The sequence below is a fragment of the Netta rufina genome (assembly GCF_964035555.1).
Source record: "Netta rufina genome assembly, chromosome: Z".
Classification (NCBI taxonomy): domain Eukaryota; kingdom Metazoa; phylum Chordata; class Aves; order Anseriformes; family Anatidae; genus Netta; species Netta rufina.
The window spans coordinates 24,123,635-24,134,377 of record NC_140126.1 but is presented as its reverse complement, the minus strand read 5'-3'; the positions used below and the strand labels follow the sequence as shown (position 1 = coordinate 24,134,377).

At 38.8% G+C, this 10,743-nt stretch overlaps 1 protein-coding gene across 3 annotated transcripts in view; it reads left to right on the top strand.

Moving 5' to 3' along the window:
* Positions 1-2,192, top strand: part of MAP1B (microtubule associated protein 1B) — a gene marked incomplete at both ends in the record, with an annotated part of 65,710 nt that extends 63,518 nt beyond the window's left edge. For all 3 annotated transcript variants that reach the window (XM_084304835.1, XM_084304836.1, XM_084304834.1), the window contains 2 exons: positions 1,092-1,330; positions 2,037-2,192. In XM_084304835.1, the coding sequence (XP_084160961.1) occupies positions 1,092-1,330; positions 2,037-2,192 (395 nt within the window). The remainder of the gene's footprint in view (positions 1-1,091; positions 1,331-2,036) is intronic.
* Between the last annotated feature and the right edge of the window lie 8,551 nt (positions 2,193-10,743).

Genomic DNA, 10,743 nt, shown 5'->3' with positions numbered 1-10,743 from the left:
GGCCTATGCTAGAGCTTAAGACAAGACTCTTATTTGATATTGACATTTAGGTTTAAAATAAAATGCCCAATATTGTACGCAAAGTTAGTGTCCAAAATTCCAGAAGATGTATTATTGATATATTTTTATTATTATTATTATTATTTTTGTGATAAAAGATAGTAAAAGATTTTGTAATATACCCAATAGTTAAAAATGCTCTAATTCTGGAAATATTTTCATATTATGATGCTTGTTTGGCATATTGTCCTCTGATGAATATCAGATCAAGCTAGACAATTCTAAAGGACTTTTCTGGCCTTTCAATATGTGACCCTAAATAAAGGATACTGCTCAGATAATTTAGTTTTCCAAACTTCATCCTCTATAACATCACAAGGAGGCTAGTAATCAATAAATGGCCATTATCTGAATATGATTACTGATTGAACCCTGATTGCCAGTTCACACTGTGATCCAGTGTATGGCAAAAGCAGATTTTTTGTAACTGTGTGAGTGTTTAAAATTTGGACTTCCTTTCGAATGAAGCTCTTCTTTGCCACTGCACTATGCATTGCAGTTTCTTCCCCCTGCTTTTTGTGATGTGGCCAATTTTTGTATATAAATAAAGATAGCTTCAAATCTGCATGGCTCCCTGTGTGACCCTATGTTTCATCATCATGCAGATCTGAGACTTTCAAAAAGCTGCGCTTTTTAACTTAGAAATTAAGGCTGCCATTTATTGAATGGTAATTCTGTAATCACAGATTTGTGTAGTAATTGTTGGATAATAGTAGCATATTACTGGGAAATGTTCAGTCAATTGTTGGTTTTGTGGCAGTGAGTTTTTATTGTATTATATAGTTAGTTACATGTGTTCAGATTTTTTCTTCCTAGTACAATCAGTATTTGGATTTGACAAAGCTGGAAAGTGTCATTAGGTGTAGGAGGGTAATGCCATAATTGTTTCAGAAGACACAGAAGTACAACTGTAACACTTAACCAGCAGTAGCTATTTTAAGGAGTATCACCTCAATGATTTTAATGGTCACTAATAAATACATGTTTTTAACCACCCCGGGATGTATTCTTTTGTTGTTTGATTTCCAAAGGACCTGGGACTACTAAGTCAGCAAAATCTACAGCTGTGCCTCCAGGACCTCCAGTGTATTTGGATCTGGTGTACATTCCCAACCACAGCAACAGTAAGAATGTTGACGTTGAGTTTTTCAAGAGGGTGCGGTCATCCTACTACGTGGTGAGTGGGAACGATGCTGCAGCCGAGGAGCCAAGCAGGGCTGTTCTGGACTCCCTGCTGGAGGGCAAGGCCCAGTGGGAGAGCAACATGCAGGTAGGCTCTTCGCTAGTATTTCTGCCTGGAAATTAAAACTTTTCTGAGAAGCAACCATGGGTAGCCAGTACACCTGTAGAGTGGACAGCCACTGCTCTGGACAGGAGGTTCCCAGCTAGGGCACCTCATTTCATCAGTGGTGAAACCAGTGAGAGGACACATGAGTGAAGTACGGAGCTGTGGTACATGAGTGAAGTACGGAGCTGTGGTCAGCCGCACCTCCATTCCTCGCTCTTCTGACCTGACCCTGTAGAATACAATGGTTGGAAATGCATTATTTACAGGGCCATTTCGCTGTTTCATGTTATTATTATACCATAAATGATCTGGTTTTGCTAACCTTTCAGTTTGCATGTAGGAAAGAAAAAAATAACATTCTGTGGTTTGTACAGCAACCATGTACACTTGGAAACTCCTTGTGCCTTTCCAATGTGATAAGTAAATAAATAAATAGGCCATAATCAGAAGGAATATCAGTGCAGACTATACCTTGCTCCTTCTCTGAAAAGCTGTATTTGAGCACTTTATAGAAGCAGGTTTTTTAATTTCTTTTTATCCATAAATTTATCTTATTATTTACTGCATAAAGATCTGATCTTTCCAAAAGGGAAATGTAGCTGTTGGTTGGCACTTTTAACAAAGCCATTTTTCTTATGATTTTCTTCTGTTGCTCATGCCTGAGAAGCTCTACTTTTTCATGTTGCAGGTGACCTTAATCCCAACACATGACTCAGAAGTGATGAGAGAATGGTACCAAGAGACCCATGAGAAACAGCAGGACCTCAACATCATGGTTTTGGCAAGCAGCAGCACGGTTGTTATGCAAGATGAATCTTTTCCCGCATGCAAGATTGAACTGTAAGAACAAGACCACGCACCACAACGTTAAACTTTGTTTCCAGAAATTCTTCAGTTTGAAAACACCTTTTCTAAAAATTCAACCCATCTATTTCAACTGCTGAACTATATACCTGCCAAATGCTATACTGTGTCACGGTGATGCAAGTCACTAATATTTTTCAGTCTTTGCTGATTGCTAAGGGAAGTAACAGTATTCCTATAGTAGGGTTCAAATTACTGCAAAAATACAGATCCAGTTTCATCTCCGCTGAACGTTTGGAAACCATGCACTAGCAACCATAACTGACTTCTGCCAGGTAGAGGCATTTGCCCTCTAAAGAAACACAACAAGAGAGAAAGAGAGAGAGGGGTAGGAGGAGAAAGTAAAAAATAATTAGATCTGCATTAGTCTTATGGCAATAGATGTATCGCTTACTGCAGTCTGCTTATGCTCTCATATGAAAAGGAAGTTTTAAATTTGTATCAATCCGAGCTATCACAAAGGGGGTCCTTACTTTACAGAGTTAAGTTAGCTGGAAAATGCAAAGAAAGAGAACGTGGCTAGGAAAGGACATAAAACTTAAAACTCTCATTAGCAGTTTTCCACTTTAATTTGAACTCTGCATACTGACATACCATAACAATCATAGGCCAAATATGCACATTGTCTGAACCCCATCCAGAACTCTAAAACCTTCCTTTTAACATCCAGAATTATTGGTCTAAGGCATACTCCCAGCAAAAGTCCACTTACTCCACTCAGAATTGACCAGTCCACATGCTTAAACACCCATGTCAACTGTTGATTGACTGAAGCAAAATACCAAAGCAGTTGGGAGTACATACAGTAGACAATTTGCCTTAGAAAGTGACTTGAATGTACAAAGAAACTCGATGCACTTATTTTTTACTGTTGAGACAGCAAATTTATAAACACCAGTGTAGGATCATAGTTACACCAGTAAAGAAGTGTGAGTGTGCATGTGTGGTACTAGAAACCTATCTGACTGGTCAAATGGCTCGGTGCTATGAATTACATATCTTAGTCATGTGAACACTTCATTGGTGCACCTGGACAGCTGAAGAAGGCAAGACGAGCATTTCTTTTGAAAGCTTCTTTTGTACTGTGGAAGCAGGATTGAAGTGGTGTCCAGTATCAGAGTTGCAAAACTTAGTGAAATTTTCAGAATGATAAAAAGGTTACCTGCGAGTCTGTACAGTATTCAACCTTCCTTTGTCTTACATTATTTTATTTGTTTAATTTAAGAGTGAATATGGGAACAAATGTACAGAAACCTTTTTTTAGCAATGTGTGAACTTTTAATAGATGAATTTTTAACAAAAGTTTTCATTTACAGGAAAACGCAAAGAAAAATTTTTCAGGTGAAGGCAGTTTTTTTAGTAGTTTTGTAAGATAAATGAATAATGTTGTTTAAGGTTCTAGTGAGAATGGATATTAAACTAAAATTTATTGAAAATAGTCAACTGCCAAAACCTTTTTTGGGGATAGGTGCAGAGGGGGCACCCTAATGATAAAATTAATCTATTGATGATGAAAGAAAATGGAATTTGAAATGTTGATTGCCTAATATTTACAAGTGTCTACATTCTCAACCCTCACAAGATCTTGAGAAAAGATAGAATAAGCAATAAGCTAAAATAAATCCTTTCCTTTCCTTTCCTTTCCTTTCCTTTCCTTTCCTTTCCTTTCCTTTCCTTTCCTTTCCTTTCCTTTCCTTTCCTTTCCTTTCCTTTCCTTTCCTTTCCTTTCCTTTCCTTTCCTTTCCTTTCCTTTCCTTTCCTTTCCTTTCCTTTCCTTTCCTTTCCTTTCCTTTCCTTTCCTTTCCTTTCCCCTTTCTTTCCTTCTCTAGACTGCCTGCAGAGGAACAGCATGTAGAACAGTTCCATGATTTAAGACAGTTTGGATTTTTTAGTCTCAGAAGTTTTACCCAAATTAAAAAAAAAAAATACTTTGTAGAAGGTTTGCAAATCAGAATTTAAAGAAGGTATAAAGGCCTCCGAAATGGAGATATGTGCTGGTCTGTATGATTCACTGTTATGGCTGATATTAAGTTTCACAATGTAGTGAACTATGACCTCATTTTATTTTCTTTACTTCTAATTTATTTCAAATTTACATAGTTAGGATATTTTTGTTAGGTATAAGTTTGCACTCCTAATTTTTATGATTTTTTTAATCCTGCTTTAGGGCCCTTTAAATATGGGCTCCTGAGGCCCATTTAATGCTGTGAATTACTGTTTGTCAATTGTTGGGGTTTTTGATTTATTTTTAATGTCTTCTTTTTTTAGGTATCTCTAGCAATGCTGTTTTATTTATTGCTATACCTTTTAAGTTGTTAAGAATAACTCAGAATGACTATGGCACAAAAGGCAGGTGGAAATGTATTGTGAAAGCAAGCATGTTTGCTGGGCTCATAATCATTTACTTAAAATTATGTTAGTAATACATAGTTTTCAAAGTTATAGGCAAAATATTTGGCAGAATAGTTGTATTGTTTCTACAATTCTTTCTGCTTTGTCTACTTTCTTATATAGGTAAGATCTCAAACATTTTGAGTGGGAACAGATTAACAGATTTTCTGATTTTATGACAAAATCTGAAACAGTTTGCACCTCTGCTTTGGAAGAAAATCTGTTTTAAGTACAGAAGTGGTCCTGAGATAAATCCCACACCACTGAGAGTCAAGATCAATTTCACTACAATCAGGGAAGTTACAGTCATTCAATCCTACTGTAAATTAAATTAGAATTAAGCCTTAAATCTCCCCAAGCAAGTTTGTGATGGCTCAAGCATTAGTTCTACTTAAAAAAAAATAATAATGTAGTTACAGCTGACCTTAAAACGTGCATCTTTTTATTTTATTTTTTATTTTTTTTCTGCTACAATAATATTAAAAGCCCAGCCTGGCTCTTCCGAGGTTTTGTAATGCCTGTTCCATCCATTCCCTTTTAACTGGCAACCACCCCTGGGTGCAACACAGCGATGAACTCCCTCCTCCATTAGCTCCTCTTGCCCTTAATGTCTTTCCTGCCTGTGGAACTAATCTAACTGTGCTAGTTATAATACTACACAATTAGCTTAGAACAGTCATCAAAATGTACCATGTACATTAATGATGAGTGCTGTTGATCGGCATAGATTTCTAGGAGCATGGTTTGTTATTGATTACTCTAATTATAAAGATTCAGTGTCTGAGTGTAAAGGACACTCCATTTAAATGATGGTGTTATCCATAATAGCATCCCAGTCATGATCTTTATGCTACTAAGTATACTGCTTAATAAAATTTCAATGAAGAATTAACTTTAGAGATCACCTCCCACTCCTGAACTTAGACAGGGCCTCTCTTGCATGCCTTTTCAAAGTCCTGTGGTGGGCCTGACTTCATTGACCTTTACTTTTCACCCCATCTTTCAAAAATTCACTTTTGACTTTTTTTAATTACCTTACATGCTGTGGTGAATGGAGCTAACCGTACATATGAATGTTTGTTTTTTTTTTTTCTTTTTCTTTATTGTCTGCAATAGCTTACACTATTTAGGAGAGTTCCGGTACTCATTTTACTAAGATTTAATTGATTTGTTAATTGAATTTTCAATCCCTCCCGCCACAAGCAAGTCAGCTCCAAAGAGCGCTTACCGTGCATTTTGAACATTTATGTCATATGCTTCTCTCTGTTCATCTGTCGCCAGAGGTTCTTGCTCAGTAATGATGTTTTGAGAGAAATAGTAATTTTGTTGGTCTGGATTTATTAGAAAAGGAAAAAGTATAATACTTACACTTGAAAGAAACTGTAAGCTTTCATCTTTTCACTTAATAATTGAACAAAACACTAAAACCAACTAAGGGTAAGCATTTCTTAGAATGCAAGTATACTATTCACCCGGTTTAAAAATGTTTGCTATTTAAAATAAAAGGAAAAAAAGAAAAAATAGTCTGTTTGTTGTGACTTTACAAAAAAAAAATCTAAAAATTAAATAACTAAATAAAACAATTGCATAAAAATATTGAAAGGAGAGAAAAAGAAAAAGGGAGAAAAATAATACAAAGCTTCTCTGCACTAGACTTGCTAGGAGCTCCAAATGGCAGGAGCTACCTCTTCAAGACTGGGCTGTAATCACAATTGTAAAAGAGCAAATCTGAAATATGCTTTCACGCATTTGCATGCAGCCATTATCTTCCAAACCATGGAAAGAAACAGTCTTGTTGCTGGCTGAGAAGCACCTCACACACCTCCTCTCTCTTGTTCTGAATGGTGTTTGTGTCAGTCTGCAGCTGTGTATGGTATTATGTCTTATAATCCTGCATCACTTCTATTCTATCCAGTCATATCTAATGTAGAAAATTAGTTTCCAGTGAAAGTAATATGTAGTGCTTTTATGATATTTGTGTGCAATATCCCCTCTTCCATTGAGGATATTTGATGTAAAGGAAACAAACTCAGTTCCACAATAAAATACAAAAGTGGTAAAGTGGTGTTGATATGTTTCTTGTCTTTGTGTGTGTACGTATTTGTAAGTTTCCTCTTTCCTTCAATCATGGTTGCCTATTATATGGGGTTTAGCTCAAAATATCAGTGATTATTTAAGTATTAGATTAGAACCAATCTCTATTTAGAAATTTGAAAATAAATGAAGATTACTTTTATCTCTCGTGGTGTAAAACATTACCATGATGTACCATGATGTGGCTTCTTTTTGTTCTCATTTCTGTATTCCCCAGCAGCATGAGAAAACACCTCATTTTCAGTAAGTACACATTCAAGTGGCTGTGTCAGAGATGATACCCAATAAAGCTACATCAAACTGAGCCCACCCTGGTTTGAAAAGAGATCTTTTCCAAACCAGAGAGTTGTTGCAGTTTAACAAGACTGAATTGCTCCTTCCCGTTTTTTCTCCTTGGTGAGCAGCGAGCCAGTGGGTGATAGCCATCAGCAGGTCAAGGCTAGGGTGGCGGGGAGCAGGGGGTGCTGGCTCCCCAGAGAAGCTGTGGCACAGAGTGGTTTCCTTCCTCCTCAGACAGCAGTCCTGCTTGTGCACCCCTCTCTGTCTCTGACTTCTACGGTTTCATTTATAACTTCCAATTATATTAATAAAAAATGTTGTGCTTGGCTTGAATTGGGCTGACTGCAGCTAAGCAGAGGAAAATGAAGACCAGATGAGGGGAGTGAATGCTATGAATCTTATACCTCAAGTATGTTTATGTCAAGTTTTTTTGAGCTGCTGTGCTCAAAAAATGCCTTAAGATATATTAAATATTATATATGTTCCTTAAAATATATTAGAATGAATATGTAGAATAGGCCAGGTCAGGTTTCAATCCCAATTATTCATCTATACTTGCAGTGTAAGGCTTAACACTGGTGGGACCACCCCTAGTACCTGTCAAAAGGATAGACCAGCTTGGTCTCTAGCATTGGTTTGCTGGTTCAAGGGGCCACATGAAAACTCATCTTCAAAGCACTTGATTACAAGGAGATTTTTTATTTCCACTAGTGTTATTAATGAACAAATTCAGTCAGCTTGTGAAGTACTATGGAAGACACAGGCAAATGATGCTCCCTCGGGTCTCTTGGGTCTCTCTAAAATGAAGAATCTGCTTGGTAGCACCCCAGACCTGTAGGCTGTTTAATATTAATTTTTAGTTCTTTACGGTTGGGAGGAAATTGTAGCTATTTCTGGTTCCTAGAATGGGATGAAAAAGGGTGTGTAAGGGTCCCTTGAGTAATATCCATGGTGGCACATCCAGCTCATTCCCAGGGTTACAGCGAAGCTCTTTGACTTCCTAGGGGGTGTCTCTGGTCTCACGGTGATTCTGCTACATGAGCATTGCACATGGCCTTCACCCAGCAAAGAGTCTTCCACTGCTGACTGCTGCTGAGCTCCTTACCTCCACCTCCAACAGATATGACTAGTCCAGGCTAGCATGAATGCTCCCACAGAGCATTGTCCTCTGTTCTGCTGTGTGTGTTTTCCTCATATTCAGCCCCAACCCTGTAGAGGCAGAGCAAAGCCAAACTACCCAGCACTTACCAGGGGATTTACTGGCTTTTGACTGCATGCTCAGCACCTTTCCCACCAGAAATTAAAGTATTTTTATTCCCCTAAATGTTGAGGAGAACTAACGAGCTAAATCAGCAGGCTCTGCAGGCTGCCTGAGCTTGGTGCGCTGTTTTTCACAGACCCTTACCACTTGATGTAGCTGCTTCTCCCCCTTGCGACTCCAGCAGTACTGTCCCCAGTGTGAACAGCTGGCAAGGAGGAGGCAGAGTGTGACTGTGCATCTGCTGCCAGCTTCACTGCCAAAACAGCTGCATACACCACGATTCACACATCGCACCACTGCTCTGCCTGTCACCCGTGGTTGTGAATTACACAGAGAAGACAAACAAAGTAGGTGGAACGTATATCCTGACATAAGCAAAGCTAGCAGTTTCTATATAAACTGTGGTTACATCCTGTGTACCTGTGAAGGTGCAGAAAGCCCTGCTCAGTGAACCTCACATTATCCCAGCCCAGCCACATTACTGAGCTTGAACAGTTTACGGTAAGCTAAACCACTGAGCCACTTCAATACTTAATGTGAACCCCCTGGACTGCAACTCAGTATTTCCAGAAAGAGTTTGCAGTTTCCACAGATATAATTATAGCAGCAGCTACATTGTGTGTTAGAGTGGGATAGACTTGATAGTTTCTCTCCCAGTTCGTTTAGGGGAAGAATTGTCAGGATTTGCAATAAACAAGGTATTTTGGAAGCTGAATTTTATCCTGATAATCTAAAGTGTAATGGGGCTGCAGTGCTATTTCTGTGCCTGGGATATCTGCAATTTACATTGAGTTGGTCTTGATGTATCAGAAAAGTTTAGGAGCAATAACAGAGTCAGTACTATAGTGGTTGCTGACTGAGCCAAGCTTTGTAACTACTGAAAGCTGTATTTCCATAAGGAGACTGACCCAGAGTAGATAGCAACACATTTACTACCTGTTCTCTTGAACTGATGTTTTGTGACTAATTCTTGGCCTACGATTCATTCTCAAAAGTTTTGTTCTGAAGGAATCACTGTCTCAACTTAAAGTCATTTGTCACTTCTGCAGCAGTAGATTATCTCCATCAGACATGTCCTGATATTAACATTTCCTACGATTACATGTCTAGGAAGTTAAATTTAACTTTACTTTCCACAAATGTCCTCAAGCACTTGCTAGACCCTTTTGTGAAGTTAAATTGTAGTTTCTGCATAAATACCTCCAGCAAAAAAACAGCAGCAGCACTTGCAGGATCAGATGGCATTCTGCAAACCAGAACTTGCATCACCCGAAGTCAACAGTGCAACTTCTTTTTGTAAATATGACTCCAGCTTTCTGAGGAGGTGGGGGAAAGCAGGACATTTGCTAACCTGTGCCTCAGGATGTCTTCTGCCTGTGTCGGTGGCACAGCGATGAACAGATGGGGTCAGAAACCAGCCTCGTACCAGCCAGCCCTCCTCTGCAGCTGGGAGTAGGTCCACAACTTTAGGGAGGGGGTCAGTACCAGCACTGTGCACAGAGCAGCGTGTGGCCAGCCCCACATGCATCTAGTAACCTTATTTTGACATGATCGGGTGTTACTGTAAATAGAGCCCATCTGTGTAAGGCTTCAGGCAACATTTATTTGAGCTGCAAGGGAATAAATATGTAATTTTCCTCTTGTGAATAATGCATAATGACCTTCACTGCTTTGCTGGAAGTGCTCTGCCAGTGACACTTGTGGGAGGAAGAGTTACATATTTGCTTACCTAATCAGCAGCGTATTTGCTGTCTGCCATGGATTTGAATTGGGAAGCTGCTTTTTGGATTCTAAGGGAGAGATTTAACCTTTAAAGTGCTAGTGTTTCTCCCAATAGCAAATACATTCATGCCAACGCATCAAACAGGCTTTGCTTTTGCACTGTTTTGTTTCTTCTGGCTACTGCTGTGGAGAGAAGGCTCTCTCCCACACCTGGGGAAGCAGGGGGAGCTGTTAGCACTGCCTAGCATGTGCAATCCTGACAGTGCTGTACCATGGGTGACAGTGCTGGCAGGTGTTATTTAGGCTGGTAGTCACCACGTTTGCATGCACAACTTTGTGATTGTGCATGTAAATGCATTACTTTCAGTACTGAGAACTTTTCCTGTGCCTTCAGTTATATAAAATGAAACAGGATAATGAGCAGGGAAATTATTCAAAAACTTTTATAAAGGAAGATGTACTCCAATGATTTTAAAATATACTTACAAGGGAGCAACTTCAATAGCTTTAATTCAAATCACATCTGTAATTACAAAAGAAAACAGGATGTGAAGGAACATTTCCAGAAGAGGAGATTGATACAAAGGACATAGTGTTACTACCAAGAAAGATTGTGGTCTCTCTCCTCCAGGGAATATTTTGACAGTCCCATCCATGTGTGTCTAGACATGAAATGTCTAGGCAGCTGCCTGAAGTGCTGCAGCAAGGAGCAGCAACATTTCAAAAAAAATGTCTCCCAGTGAAGAAGTGCTAATTGGTTTGTAAGCTCGCATCTAATGAGTAC